At 45.0% G+C, this 15,771-nt stretch overlaps 1 protein-coding gene and 1 pseudogene across 1 annotated transcript in view; both read left to right on the top strand.

Annotated features, from left to right (window-relative positions):
* The first annotated feature begins 5,879 nt into the window (after positions 1-5,879).
* On the top strand, positions 5,880-6,021 carry LOC114908183 (annotated as a pseudogene).
* Positions 6,022-13,399: 7,378 nt separating this feature from the next.
* SLC25A20 (solute carrier family 25 member 20) overlaps positions 13,400-15,771 on the top strand; it is a 31,853-nt gene continuing 29,481 nt past the window's right edge. Inside the window, exon 1 of the mRNA XM_029243977.1 lies at positions 13,400-13,636. Coding sequence (XP_029099810.1) covers positions 13,532-13,636 — 105 coding nt within the window. The 5' untranslated portion in view covers positions 13,400-13,531. The remainder of the gene's footprint in view (positions 13,637-15,771) is intronic.

The following is a 15,771-nucleotide window of genomic DNA, read 5'->3' as shown; positions in this document are numbered from 1 at the left end:
CGGGGTCGACCCGCGGTCGCCGGGGTCGCGGCAGGCGCTGGGCAGTAACGCCTCTCTGCGGACACTTCGCTACAGCCCAGCGCTGCGACCCAGAGTGGGCCCAGAGCACAGCCGGTGCCGACTGCTGCGAGAGGCAGCAGAGGAGAGGATTCGGCTTATTGGAGAGTGGTCACGGCACCTCTTCCGGCTTTTGCTTACAAGCGCCGCCCGCCGGGATACTTTAAACCAGGGTTCTTCTGTCGGACTCCCCACTTCTCTGTTTGTAATCGGTGTCCGGCACCGAAAAGACATCCAGACGTTCGTGGAGTGGATAAAAGACTGTTGTTTCCCGGCCGCTATCTAGTCGAAGAAAAGCTAGGTCTTTGGGTCAGCGCGCAGGGCCGGGAATTTCTGCGTACGTTCTGAGGCCGTCGCCTGGTGGCCGCCGATTCACAGGACCACGCCAGGCTTCCGCTTCCCTCTCCGCGGCCTAGTTCGCTGCCTAATTCTTTGGCTTCCCATTCACCCAAGATTGAATCTTAACTGCCTTGTTGCGCAGTTTCTTCAAACAGTATAGGAAGTGCCATTATGACTTTCAGTACCTTTTAGGGCTTTTGTCAAGTATTATGGATAGATAGAGCCGTGAAGTCCCACTCAAGTTGTTGCTGCACAACGTGGAAACGCCTGTGTGAAGCCAGTGATGTTAGGGAGCCTCCTCGCTGTGCAAGTCCGTAGATAACCCACACCATTTCCACCCATACATGAGTCATGTATACACTGATATTCAAGATATTCAAGATATCGATGTGTAATGGGCTCTCTTTTTTAGTTCTTGCTTCTTGCATGTATTCATGTATTTCTTATACATGATTTTCAGCTTCCTGTTTAATTCAGAGCCTGTACCCAAGTCAGGTGCATTCAAATACTAGAAAGCCCCACATTAATTTGGAGTGAAAATTAATAGTAATGAGTAACATTGTAGGGTTGTGAATTTTATGCATTAACAATGTAAAAGTCTATCTATAATCCAGTGTACTTATTTGTTATGACAAAACATATAATCCCTTTACATCATGACACTAGCGAAGGACCCAAAATATATTTTCTGCTAATGAAATCTCTTTAATTAGAAGGCTTCACTTTGGGTCACTGGTAATAAATCCTCTCCAGTGAATAAAAGGGAACAATCAGTTTTTCTGTATAATTATTGCATTTGCAAAATAGAGAAATGAGGTCATTCACATATCAAGTACACAGGTGTATGTACAATATATTGGAATCCAGTGTACAATCCTTATTTGTTCTCCTGTCTTGCCTCTCTTAAAGCTGAGTTTCTTAAGGGCACAGATCCAACCTTGTTTTCAATATTACTCTATTAAATAGACGTTTATTGGGCTGATGCTAATACCATTATTTTTAACTAGTGACAATTTCTCCCCAGGAAATAAAGATTTAAAAATTAGGCCAAGGACTTCCCTGGTGGCGCAGTGGTTGAGAGTCCGCCTGCCGCTGCAGGGGACACGGGTTCGTGCCCCGGTCCGGGAAGAACCCACATGCCGCGAAGCAGCTGGGCCCGTGAGCCACGGCCACTGAGCCTGCGCGTCCGCAGCCTGTGCTCCGCAACGGGAGAGGCCACAACAGTGAGAGGCCCGCGTACTGAAAAAAAAAAAATTAGGCCAAAACATTTAAAGATACAGATAAAATTTTGTGCACATATTATGTGCTTTAGAATGATGATTCTATAGGAAAAAGTTTGCAGCATCCCATATGTTCAAAAGTAAAGGTTTGTTATATTATGGTAAAATATACAATAAAGAAAACCATTAACAATTAGGCTGTACTGAGGCATCTATTAACAAGGAAAGGTATCTGTGATATGAATAGGATATGAAATGATGTGTGTAGTATTATTTTTTCAAAATAAATTTTCACATAAGATATATAAATATAAAATATAATGTTTCTCTTGGTTTCTGTGGCACAGGAATCTGGACAGGCTACAGTGGGAATGATTTGTTTTAGCCCCTTGATGTCTGGGGCCTCAGCTAGAAGACTAAAATTTCTTAGCCAATATCATACAATTTTTCTTTTGTATAAACCTTAGATTCAGAATGACGGGTTTTCACTTTTGAAAATTCACTGGAGAGCATTGAATTTCTAAGAATACCTTAAGTGTAGTACTGATATCCTCAATATTGAGTCTTTGCATCTAAGGAATATAGTATTTCTTTACAGTTATTTTGTTTTTCTTTTATGTATTTGAATTGTTATTGTTTTAATCACATGGATCTTTGGTTTAGTCTTGCATACATTATGGGTTTTGATATTATTCTGAATAAGATTCTTTCTTCATGTTTTCTAATTGGTTATTGTTAACGTATCAAAACGTTATTGCTTTCCAACGTTGTTCTTGTGTCTGTCTCCTTACTTAGCTTGCTTATTAGTTTTAGTGGATTTTCAACTGATTCTCTTCAATTTTCAAAGTGAGCATTTGGATCATTTGAAAATAGGGATATTTTGGACTCTTAATTTTTAATTTTTTTTTTTTTGCGGTACGCGGGCCTCTCACTGTTGCGGCCTCTCCCATTGCGGAGCACAGGCTCCGGATGCGCAGGCTCAGCGGCCGTGGCTCACGGGCCTAGCCGCTCCGCGGCATGTGGGATCTTCCCGGACCGGGGCACGAACCCATGTCCCCTGCATCGGCAGGCAGACTCTCAACCACTGCGCCACTAGGAAAGCCCTTAATTTTTAATTCTTAAATTTATTTTCTTCCTTTTCTTTTCTCCCTCTTTTTTCACCTCCCTCTTTAATCCCCTCCCTCTTCTCCTTTCTTTCTTCCTTGCTTTCCTACTTCCTTCTCTCCCTCCCTTCCTATTGGTATTTTTGCATCAGCTACCATGTCCAGTAAAACGTTAAGCAGTAATCATGATTTAAAAACATCTTTACCTTTGTTCCTGTCATGAATAGGAAAGTTTCTGATATTTCACCAATAAATAATTTTGCTAAGAAAAATATGGTAGCTATGGGCTTCCCTGGTGGCGCGGTGGTGGGGAGTCCGCCTGCCGATGCAGGGGACGCGGGTTCGTGCCCGGGTCCGGGAGGATCCCACGTGCCGCGGAGCGGCTGGGCCCATGAGCCATGGCCGCTGAGCCTGCGCGTCCGGAGCCTGTGCTCCGCAAACGGGAGAGGCCACAACAGTGAGAGGCCTGCGTACCAAAAAAAAAAAAAAAAAATATATATATACATATGGTAGTTACTAGTTTGCTTTAAAAAAAAAGGTAGTTACTTTTTGTCTATTACAAGGGTGTTTACTTCAAATCTTTTTTTTTTTTTAGGTGAAGGAAAACGAAGAGAATTTACTGCCTTTAAAATAAATGATAATTTTTTTTCAAGTAAAAGGAAAATGATAACAGTGAAATCTGGAACTTTACAAATTAAGGAAGAGAAATTGGAATGATAAATATCTGCGTTAGTTTCCTAGGACGGCCATAACAAATTACTATAAACCTAGTAGCTTGAAACAACAGAACTTTATTCCCTCATACACTCAGCTTCTGGTTGCTATAAGCCTAAGAATTTGTCCATTTCTTCTAGGTTGTCCATTTTATTGGCATATAGTTACTTGTAGTAATCTCTCATGATCCTTTGTATTTCTGCAGTGTCACTTGTTACTTCTCCTTTTTCATTGCTAATTCTTTGATCTGAGTCTTCTTTTTTTCTTGATGAGTCTGGCTAATGGTTTATCAAATTTTGTTTATCATATCAAAGAACCAGCTTTTAGTTTTATTGATCTTTGCTATCGTTTCCTTCATTTCTTTTTCATTTATTTCTGATCTGATCTTTATGATTTCTTTCCTTCTGCTAACTTTGGGGTTTTTTTTGTTGTTCTTCTTTCTCTAATTGCTTTAGGTGTAATGTTAGGTTGTTTATTTGAGATTTTTCTTGTTCCTTGAGGTAGGATTGTATTGCTATAAACTTCCCTGTCAGAACTGTTTTTGCTGCATCCCATAGGTTTTGGGCCACTGTGTTTTCATTGTCATTTGTTTCTAGGTATTTTTTGATTTCCTCTTTGATTTCTTCAGTGATCTCTTGGTTATTTAGTAGCGTATTGTTTAGCCTCCATGTGTTTGTATTTTTTACAGTTTTGTTTCTTGTAATTGATATCTAGTCTCATAGGGTTGTGGTTGGAAAATATACTTGATACTATTTCAATTTTCTTAAATTTACCAAGGCTTGATTTGTGACCCAAGATATGATCTATCCTGGAGAATGTTCCATGAGCTTGAGAAGAAATACACTTGAGAAGCAAGTGTATTTTGTTGTTTTTGGATGGAATGTCCTATAAACATAAATTAAGTCCATCTTGTTTAATGTGTCATTTAAAGCTCATGTTTCCTTATTTATTTTCATTTTAGTTGATCTGTCCATTGGTGAAAGTAGGGTGTTAAAGTCCCCTACTATTATTGTGTTACTGTCAATTTCCCCTTTTATGGCTGTTAGCAGTTGCCTTATGTATTGAGGTGCTCCTATATTGGGTGCATATATATTTATAATTGTTATATCTTCTTCTTGGATTGATCCTTTGATCATTACGTAGTGTCCTTCCTTGTCTCTTGTAACATTCTTTATTTTAAAGTCTATTTTATCTGATATGAGTATTGCTACTCCAGCTTTCTTTTGATTTCCATTTTCATGGAATATATTTTTCCATCCCTTCACTTTCATTCTGTATGTGTCCCTAGGTCTGAAGTGGGTCTCTTGTAGACAGCATATATATGGGTCTTGTTTTTGTATCCATTCAGCAAGACTGTGTCTTTGGTTGGAGCATTTAATCCATTCACACTTCAGGTAGTTATCAATATGTATGTTCCTATTACCATCTTCTTAATTGTTTTGGCTTTGTTATTGTAGGTCTTTTCCTTCCTTGTGTTTCCTGCCTAGAGAAGTTCCTTTAGCATTTGTTGTAAAGCTGGTATGGTGGTGCTGAATTCTCTTAGCTTTTGCTTGTCTGTAAAGGTTTTCTCCATCAAATCTGAATGAGATCCTTGCTGGGTAGAGTAATCTTGGCTGTAGTTTCTTCCCTTTCATCACTTTAAATATGTCCTGCCACTATTGGAAGACTCAATATTGTGAAAATGACTATACTACCCAAAGCAATCTACAGATTCAATGCAATCCTTATCAAATTGCCAGTGGCATTTTTTACAGAACTAGAACAAAGAATCTTAAAATTTGTATGGAGACACAAAAGACCCCGAATAGCCAAAGAAGTCTTGAGGGAAAAAAAACGGAGCTGGAGGAATCAGACTCCCTGACTTCAGACTGTACTACAAAGCTACAGTAATCAAGACAATATAGTACTGGCACAAAAACAGAAATGTAGATCAATGGAACAGGATAGGAAGCCCAGAGATAAACCCACACAGCTATGGTCAACTAATCTATGACAAAGGAGGCAAGGATACACAATGGAGAAAAGACAGTCTCTTCAATAAGCGGTGCTAGGAAAACTGGACAGCTACATGTAAAAGAATGAAATTAGAACACTCCCTAACACCATACACAAAAATAAACTCAAAACGGATTAGAGACCTAAATGTAAGACCAGACACTATAAAACTCTTAGAGGAAAACATAGGAAGAACACTCTTTGACATAAATCACAGCAAGATATTTTTTGATCCACCTCCTAGAGTAATGGAAATAAAAATAAACAAATGGGACCTAATGAAACTTAAAAGCTTTTGCAAAGCAAAGGAAACTACAAACAAAATGAAAAGACAACCCTCAGAATGGGAGAAAATATTTGCAAATGAATTAACAGACAAAAGATTTATCTCTAAAATACATAAACAGCTCATGCAGCTCAATATTAAAAAAACAAACAACCCAATCCAAAAATGGGCAGAAGACCTAAACAGACATTTCTCCAAAGAAGACATACAGGGGGCCGGTGCACAATGGCTGCAAACAGCAGCCTCCTCGGTAGTGTATGCAGCCTGTTGCCTGTGTGGGTTGCCCTAAGGGACCTTGGAGACAGCCCTTTCCAGTGGACATTAATGACTGGCATGCTGTTCCCCAATGTAGGCTCCAGACAGGTATGCGTGGTGCCTTTGGAAAGCCCCAGGGCGCAGTGGCCAGGGTCCACATTGGCCAGGTCATAATGTCCATCCGCACCAAGCTGCAGAACAAGGAGCATGTGATTGAGGCCCTCCGCAGGGCCAAGTCCAAGTTCCCTGGCCACCAGAAGATCCACATCTCCAAGAAGCGGGGATTTACTAAGTTTAATGCAGATGAAATTGAAAACATGGTGGCAGAAAAGCAGCTCATTCCAGATGGGTGTGGGGTCAAGTACATGCCTGATCGTGGCCCCCTGGACAAATGGCGGGCCCTGCACTCGTGATAGGCTTAGCACCGCCCCCTCCCTACCCATGTCCACCAATAAAGTCTACTTTCTTTTCCCTGAAAAAAAAAAAAAGACATACAGATGGCCAAGAAGCACATGAAAAGCTGCTCAATATCACTAATTATTAGAGAAATGCAAATCAGAGCTACAATGAGGTATCATCTCACACCAGTTAGAATGGGCATCATCAGAAAATCTACAAACAAATGCTGGAGAGAGTGTGGAGAAAAGGGAACCCTCTTGCACTGTTGATGGGAATGTAAATTGATACAGCCACTATGGAGAGCAGTATGGAGGTTCCTTAAAAAACTAAAAATAGAACTACCATATGACCCAACAATCCCACTACTGGGCATCTACCCAGAGAAAACCATAATTCAAAAAGATACATGCACCCCAATGTTCATTGCAGCACTATTTAAAATAGCCAGGTCATGGAAGCAACCTAAATGCCCATTGAAAGATGAATCGATAAAGAAGATGTGGTACATACATACAATGGAATATTAGCCATAAAAAGGAACAAAATTGGGGCTTCCCTGGTGGCACAGTGGTTGAGAGTTCGCCTGCTGATGCAGGGGACACGGGTTCGTGCCCCAGTCTGGGAGGATCCCGCGTGCCGCGGAGCGGCTGGGCCCGTGAGCAATGGCCACTGAGCCTGCGCGTTTGGAGCCTGTGCTCCGCAGCGGGAGAGGCCACAACAGTAAGAGGCCCGCATACCGCAAAAAAAAAAAAAAAAAAAGGGAACAAAATTGGGTCATTTGTGGAGACGTGGATGGATCTAGAGACTGTCATACAGAGTGAAGTAAGTCAGAAAGAGAAAAACAAATATCGTATATTAACGCATGTATGTGGAACCTAGAAAAATGGTACAGATGAACTGGTTTGCAGGGCAGAAACAGAGACACAGATGTAGAGAACAAACGTATGGACACCAAGGGGTGAAAGTGGCGGGGGTGGTGGTGGTGGTGGTGTGATGAATTGGGAGATTGGGATTGACATGTATGCACTAACATGTATAAAATGGGTAACTAATAAGAACCTGCTGTATAAAAAAATAAATAAAATTCAAAAATTCGAAAAAAAAATTGCTAATAAAAATAAATAATAAATAAATAAATATGTCCTGCCACTCCCTTCTGGCTTGCACAGTTTCTGCTGAAAGATCAGCTGTTAACCTTATGGGGATTCCCTTTTTTGTTATTTTTCCCTTGCTGCTTTTAATATTTTTTCTTTGTATTTAATTTTTGATAGTTTGATTAATATGTGTCTTGGCGTTTTTCTCCTTGGATTTATCCTGTATGGGACTCTTCCTGGACTTGTGCTTCCTGGACATGATTGACTATTTCCTTTCCCATATTAGGGAAGTTTTCAACTATAATCTCTTCAAATATTTTCTCAATCCCTTTCTTTTTCTCTTCTTCTGGGACCCCTATAATTTGAATATTGGTGGGCTGAATGTTGTCCCAGAGGTCTCTGAGACTGTTCTCAATTATTTTCATTCTTTTTTCTTTATTTTGCTCTGCAGTAGTTATTTCCACTATTTTATCTTCCAGGTCACTTACCCGTTTTTCTGCCTCAGTTATTCTGCTATTGATTCCTTCTAGAGAATTTTTAATTTCATTTATTGTGTTATTCATCATTGTTTGTTTCCTCTTTACTTCTTCTAGGCCTTTGTTAAACATTTTTTGTATTTTCTCCATTCTATTTCCAAGATTTTGGATCGTCTTTACTATGATTACTCTGAATTCTTTTTCAGGTAGACTGCCTATTTCCTCTTCATTTGTTATGTCTGGTGGGTTTTTACCTTGCTCCTTCATCTGCTGCCTAACTTACTGTGTTTGGGGTCTCCTTTTCACAGCCTGCTGGTTCGTAGTTCCCATTGTTTTTGGTATCTGCCCCCAGTGGGTCAGTTTGGTTCAGTGGCTTGTGTAGGCTTCCTGGTGGAGCAGACTGGTGCCTATGTTCTGGTGGATGAGGCTGGATCTTGTCTTTCTGGTGGCCAGGATCGAGTGTGGTGGTGAGTTTTGGGGTGTCTGTAAGCTTATTATGATTTTAGGCGCCTCTCTGCTAATGGGTGGGGTTGTGTTCCTGTCTTGCTAGTTATTTGGTATGGGGTGTCCAGCACTGGAACTTGCTGGTCGTTGAGTGAAGCTGGGTCTTAGCATTGAGACGGAGATCTCTGGGAGAGCTCTCGCCAGTTGATATTACGTGGGGCCTGGAGGTGCCTGGTGGTCAGGTGTCCTGAACTCAGCTCTCCCACCTCCGAGGCTCAGGCCTGACAGCCGGCTGGAGCACCAAGACCCTGTCAGCTACACGGCTCTAACATTATATCTAGTGGTAATGCAGACTAGAAGAGCTCTTCTGGAAACATTTGGCAGTTAAACATACACCTATCACATCTGGCTTAATTGTGAGAGGAGAGTGACTACCTCCTGCGCAGTAAGAAGGAATTTGGCAGGAGTTTGGGGATTGTTATATATATATATATATATATATTGTTATATATCCTGTTTGTGTGGAGCTTACAAGAATCTGTGCATGTGTGGGAAATTCCCTGGCAGTCCAATGGTTAGGACTCCGCACTTTCACTGTTGAGGGCCCAGGTTTGATCTCTGGTTGGGGAACTCTGGAGAATCCAGCCTGGATGGGAATGGCAAGGCACCAGGGGCCACACACAACTGGCTCTTCCTGGCAGAGGGCTCCAAAGGATAAGCGATGCTCATTGCAGCCCTCAGCGGATTGCAAAGGAGGACGGGGTTCAACTGGGAAAGCAGCGTTGTCACTCCCGGAGAAGACAACGGAGCGCCCTCAGGAGTTTTCTCTTCAATTCTCTGCTGTAGGCAGCTGAGCGGACTACTTCAAATCTTAAGTTTACAGTTTTATGTTCTTTTGCTTTTGGTTTTATTTTGTTTTTGGTAAGGAATGATGTTGAATACTACTGTTGCAGGTTGGACTTTCTGGAAGCAAATATTGAGATGGAGTTTGGGGAGCAAGATATTTATTAGGGACCAACATAAGTAAAGCGAAGCAGATTTATATATTTATTTTGTTTATTTATTTTTTGGCTGTGTTGGATCTTCGCTGCTGAGTGCGGGCTTTCTTTAGTTGTGATGAGTGGGGGCTACTCTTTGTTGCGGTGCACAGGCTTCTCATTGCGGTGGCTTCTCTTGTTGTGGAGCACAGGCTCTAGGCGCACGGGCTTCAGTAGTTGTGGCACAGGGCTTCAGTAGTTGTAGCTCATAGGCTCTAGAGTGCAGGCTCAGTAGTTGTGGCGTACGGGCTTAGTTGCTCTGCAGTGTGTGGGATCTTCCCAGACCAGGGCTTGAACCCGTGTCCCCTGCACTGGCAGGCGGATTCTTAACCACTGTGCCACCAGGGAAGCCCAAGCAGGCGGATTCTTAACCGCTGCACCACCAGGGAAGCCCGGGAAGCAGAATTAGGCAAAGGCAGAAGTTAAACTGTGTTGCAGCCCAATGAAGCTGCCGCCAACCTAGCAGAGAACACTGGAGTTAATATTGCCTGTCAGAGTGTCTGATACCAGGCCAGACTGGTCAGGCATTAAATCCCTGCCTTGCTCAGTCACTGGGTGTGGGCTGTCTTGGGAAGGGTGTGACCTAAGGGGAGGCCCCTCTCATTCATGTTTGAGTCCCAGGGTCTAGGAACAAGGCTTCTCATATGAGGTCCAAGGATAGCTTCAGGTTCTCATGAAATTTATAGCAAACCTGGAGGTGCATATGCATGTGTATGTTTTTCTGGGGAGAGTGTGCCAGGAATTCTCCACCCCCCAAATTGCTAAGAACCACAGGTTGGACAATGTCTAGCATATGGGCAACTTGGTATCCATCTCCTGCATCAGTGTGTTATGGAGTGGGGAGAGGAAGGATACTCTGTGCTGAAGGAGACAGGATATGTAAAAGCCTGGCTGTCGGCGGTGGAAGGTAAGTTAAGTAACAGGTCTGTGTGGTAAACCAGTAGAAGCTCAGTTTGCTCAGAGAGGAAGATACAGTCTAGGGAAAAATAAGGTTGAAGAAGTAAGGTAGCATGAAATTGTGAAAAACCTTGACTGCCCCTGAGCCACTTATATTTTATTCTGATGCAATGAGGAGCTGAAGAGGTTTTTTGGCCAGGGAATGACACATTCAGATTAAATTCAGATTAAATTTTTTCTTTTCTTTTCTTTTTGCGGTACACGGGCCTCTCACTGTTATGGCCTCTCCCATTGCGGAGCACAGGCTCCGGATGCACAGGCTCACGGGCCCATGGCTCACGGGCCCATGGCTCACGGGCCCAGCCGCTCCGCGGCATGTGGGATCTTCCCGGAGCGGGGCACGAACCCGCGTCCCCTACATCGGCAGGTGGACTTTCAACAACTACGCTACCAGGGAAGCCCATTCAGTTGAGTTTTATAGCTGTGTGTAAGGCTTATCAGATGAAGAAGCAGGAAGACCATTTGTTTAGTGGATTATCAGTTACCCTATGAGGATTTAATAGAAGCTGGTGAGCTTCAGTGGAGTCCACCTTCAGGTGTGTCGAGGTTTGCCAGGAGGATTTACCAGGTTTACCAGGAGGGTTTATCAGGAGGGCGTTTCTATAACAAACACCATCTCTTCCTGAAGCTGCAGATTGACTCTAAATTAGATCCTCTTCTGCAGCCGGAGTGCTATAAGTCACAAGTGAAGTAAACATGGTCCCATTACCATCGCCAATCCAGCGATGAGCACCAGGCTCAGTTAATGCCTTTACTGCCTCTCGTTGCACCACTGTAATTTTCCCTTAACTGGTCTCCCTGCTTCCATTCTCTCCCAAGACAAATTCATCCATCCAAAATAGATTTTCTAAAACAAACCTGATCATGTCAACACTGTGCTTAAAATTCTTCCATGGTTCCCCATCCCCATCTAGAAAAAGCCTGTAACACAGAGTAAACAGGCTTTTGGGACTTGCCCCAGCCTCCTTGCCTTCCACTCCGCTTCCGCTCCCCTGGTGCCTTCTGCACCAGTCAGGCCCACTCACTTCCTGATCCCAATCCCGATCCTGTCACTAATCTATCCCCCCCTAGCATACATGGTCCATTCTCCTTATTCTAGGCTTCCTGCTAGCCTGGGAGTGCCTACAGAGGAGGACTGTTGTTAGGTTAGCTTGGCAGTGAGGTTCCTGCTGTAGATAGGGGTATGTTTATTGTTCACAGCTTTTTTAAAAAGAAATTTATTTATTTATTTACTTTTGGCTGTTTTGGGTCTTCGTTGCTAGCCGTGGGCTTTCTCTAGTTGCAGTGAGTGGAGGCTACTCTTCATTGTGGTGTGCGGGCTTCTCATTGCGGTGGCTTTTCTTGTTGGGGAGCATGGGCTCTAGGCGCGCAGGCTTCAGCAGTTGTGGCACGTGGGCTCAGTAGTTGTGGTTCGCGGGCTTTAGAGCGCAGGCTCAGTAGTTGCTGTGCACAGGTTTAGTTGCTCCACGGTATGTGGGATCTTCCTGGACCAGGGCTCAAACCCGTGTCCCCTGCATTGGCAGGCAGATTCCCAACCACTGCACCACCAGGGAAGCCCTGTTCACAGCTTTTTAATTTGATAAATTACAAACATACAGAAATGATGAAAGAGTAATATAGTGAATACCTGAATACCGTCCACCTAGAGTCAATAAGTCAAAAACATTAGCATCATCCTTAACTCCTCCTGAATACCGTCCACCTAGAGTCAATAAGTCAAAAACATTAGCATCATCCTTAACTCCTCTCTTATGTACCTTATATTCTGTTCATTAACAATTCCTCGGCTTCCCTGGTGACGCAGTGGTTAAGAATCTGCCTGCCAATGCAGGAGACATGGGCTCGAGCCCTGGTTCAGGAAGATCCCACATGCCGCAGAGCAACTAAGCCCATGCGCCACATCTACTGAGCCTGTGCTCTATGGCCCGTGAGCCACAACTACTGAAGCCCGCACTCCTAGAGCCCATGCTCCACAACAAGAGAAGCCACCACTATGAGAAGCCCGTGCACCAGAACGAAGACCCAACACATCCAAAAATAAATAAGTAAAAGTAAATTTTAAAAAACACAAAAAACAATTCCTTTAACTTTTTCCTTCAGAATATATCCAGAATCCAAACACATCTCACCATCTGCTGTGCTGTGCTCTGATGGAGTCCAGCATCTCTGACCATGACCTTTAGCCTCCTCAAGGCTCCCTGCTTCGTAGTCTATTCTCAACCCGCAGAAAGAGGGATTCTATTAACTCATAAGTCAGACTATGTCAATCCCCTGCTCAGAACCCCAGAATAGCTCCCATCTACTTCAGAGGAGAGACTGATGTCCTTACAGTGGCACACAAAGCCCTGCTTGATATGCCAACATTACCTCCATATCTTCCTAACTCTGCTCTAGCCACAAAGGCCTCCAGGTGGTTCCTCAAACAGGCCAGGCACAGGCCATCTCATGGCTTTTGCATTCTTTTCTTTTGCCTGGAAGATCTCTCCCCCTCCCCCCATATCTATGGATATATCACTTCCTCAGCTTCTCAGTTCTTGAATCCAGTCACCTTCTCAGTGAAACTGTCCTTTACTCACCTAATGAAAATTGCAAATTCCTTGCCCCCCAATACTCTCTAATCCTTTTTCCAGATTTATTTTTCTTCATAGCAGTTATCACAACTTGATACACTATGCATTTTTCACTTATTTATCTTTGTTATGGCCTGTAAGCTCCACAAGAACAGGGACCTATGAGCTGTGCTAACAGCTGTGCCTCCAGCACCTGGAAGGGCGCCTGTCACATAGCAGAGCGCAATCGACTTCTGCGGAGTGAGTGGAGGAACGGGAGCTTAGGGGAGGAAACACTCAAGTCCGGGAAGACTTCCTGGAGGAGTAAGTCCACCACCCGCCGCCACTCCCAAACACCGCCCACGAGGCGTCCGGGCCCGCCCCGCTCCCTTAAGCCACGCCCATGGAGGCGGGCTGCGGCCGGAAGCACCTCCCCTCGGCGGAAGCCGGGCCTGGCAGGCGGTCTAGGCCCTCCTCCCGACCTGCCCCGGGCTCATGACCTTCCTACCCGAAAGTGGGTGAAAGGTCGGCGGCGCCGCCGCCGCGCCTGGGGCAGTGGAGCGGGGACCCTGGGAACCGACAGGCACGGCGACTGACGGACGTACCATGGCAGACCAGGCGAAGCCCATTAGCCCGCTCAAGAACCTGCTGGCCGGCGGCTTTGGAGGCATGTGCCTGGTGTTCGTGGGGCACCCACTGGACACGGTCAAGGTGCGAGGATGCTGGGGCGCGGGCTGGAGGGAGGAGGCCCGGGCAGGGCGCGGAAAGTAGGGTCTTCCGCGAGGCTCGGTCTGGGATAGAAGCGGGGTCCGTGGGAGCTTCCGTGAGAAGTCTAGGGAATCTCCCTTTCGGGGGTCGGGGAAACTGTTCCTGCACCCCAGAGAGCTGGACGTTGCAGAGTGAGCAGCCTCTAACCGCCCACCAAGGGCTCTTGATTTAAAAAAAAAGTTCTCTGTTCGGAAGCCTCTTCTGATCTGGCGTCACTTCTTTGAGGATGGTAAAGAAAGAGCACCGCCCCAAAGCTCTGACTTCTGAAAACCCTAACATTATCAGCAAGGTTGAAAAAGGCATCTGTAAATCCCGCTTCAGGAAGAGAGCTAAAGACTGAGGCAAGGTTATTCCAGACATGTATTTTGACACATTCCTCTGGGCCCAGAGTGCTCCATCACTATCTCCTTTGAACCTTTCTTGACCATCTTCAGCCTGTCACCTCATGTTAGCCTGAGTGGCCTCCTGTGGGAAGCGATGATATCCTCACTGACTGAGCTCCTTCCAGGGAAAGCAAGTGATCAGCTTTCCCAGGGCAAGGCTGATCCCCACAACAGCCTGGTGAGGAAGCCGCGGTCAGATTGAGGCTCCAGGAAGGGGGAAACTCATCAGAGCTTGTTCCCTGCTTATCCTCACATTATGCATCAACTCTTTCCCCTGCAACACTTTCAGCAAGGCCTTGCTGGAGACCAGAGTCCATACCCTGTGACTTAGCATTCAAAGCTTCATCCTAGTTTTCTAACGTTATTTCTGCACACACTTGGAGGAAATTGACAGATCCTGGCCAGGGTGAGCCTGTAGGGAGCAGGCATGAACCCTGTGTAGGAGACTTATTGGAATGTTGGATTGGGTTGCCTCCACAGGGAAATTGCTTTGGGGACATTCTCCAGGCAAGTTTGGGCAGCAAGCTCTTTGCTGCCTTTCATCTAGGAGAGGATCTGGGGTCATTCTATCACAGGACCAGGATTAAAGCAACTGGGCTGGTTTGGGCACTGTGAAACACAAAATCAGATGTTTATTCAGTAATTGGTAAATGCCATGTGTGTTAGGGCTTCCCAGACAGTGGTCATTCTAAGCAGCACTGATGTAAGGGAGAAGAATTGTCTGGCCTCTCTACTCTTGATCTTGTTAGTTCTAGGCAGCTGGGGCCTCTCTTTAAAGAAGAACGAAACCCTGTTGCTCCCTAATACAAATGTTGCTCCTACCTCCATATCCTCTTGTCCTTCCTCCCCAATCAGATGTCATTCCCAGGAAGGACCCGAGGACCTCTATACTGAAATGGAAATGACTGAAAATGCTCACTGCATTTTTTTTTTTTTTTGCGGTACGCGGGCCTCTCACTGTTGTGGCCTCTCCCGTTGCGGAGCACAGGCTCCGGACGCGCAGGCCCGGTGGCCATGGCTCACAGGCCCAGCCGCTCCGAGGCATGTGTGATCTTCCCGGACCGGGGCATAAACCCGCGTCCCCTGCATCGGCAGGCGGACTCTCAAGCCACTGCATTTTTAATAGCCAGAAAGTTCCCTTTTAGCTTAAGCCAAAACCACAAATTGCCCACTACTGTCCTTTTGTCCTCTAAGAGCCAGGTGGCCTCCAATCAAAGCTTGGCCTAGAGGCACTTTCACAGGTCCGAGGCGACTAACTGGTCTGGGAAGGCAAGAGGTGCAGCACTTCAGTTTGGAAAGGCTTTATGGCACGTGATGAAGGGCTGGCTGAGTTCTGACTGGAGAAGTAGGGGGACCCAGACATTCTGGGTAGGGGGAATGCAGGAGTGGAGGTGGATATAGGCTTGATAGTGGGAGCAGGCTGTAAAATAAGACCAGCTGTGGAGGACTTTAATGTTCTTGCTGGGCCTGGGTGGCGGATGTCATGATAAGACATGTGAGATTTATACAAAATCACAAAAAGGTATCAGTCAGAAGTTTTGGTCTATTTCTCTCTCTACTAACTTGGACAGGTTGTGCCTGACCATGGAGGATCTGAAGACCAAATAAGGGATTTTGGATGCAAAGCAGCGGGAGCCTCTAGACATTTCTACTGTTGTGTCCCATAAACTCCTCAGATATGCATGTCACCTCCAT

Source organism: Monodon monoceros, unplaced genomic scaffold, assembly GCF_005190385.1.
Source record: "Monodon monoceros isolate NGI ecotype Baffin Bay Population unplaced genomic scaffold, NGI_Narwhal_1 Super_Scaffold_3, whole genome shotgun sequence".
Taxonomy (NCBI): domain Eukaryota; kingdom Metazoa; phylum Chordata; class Mammalia; order Artiodactyla; family Monodontidae; genus Monodon; species Monodon monoceros.
Note: the sequence above shows the minus strand (reverse complement) of the source record. Positions and strands in the feature narration are given on the sequence as shown.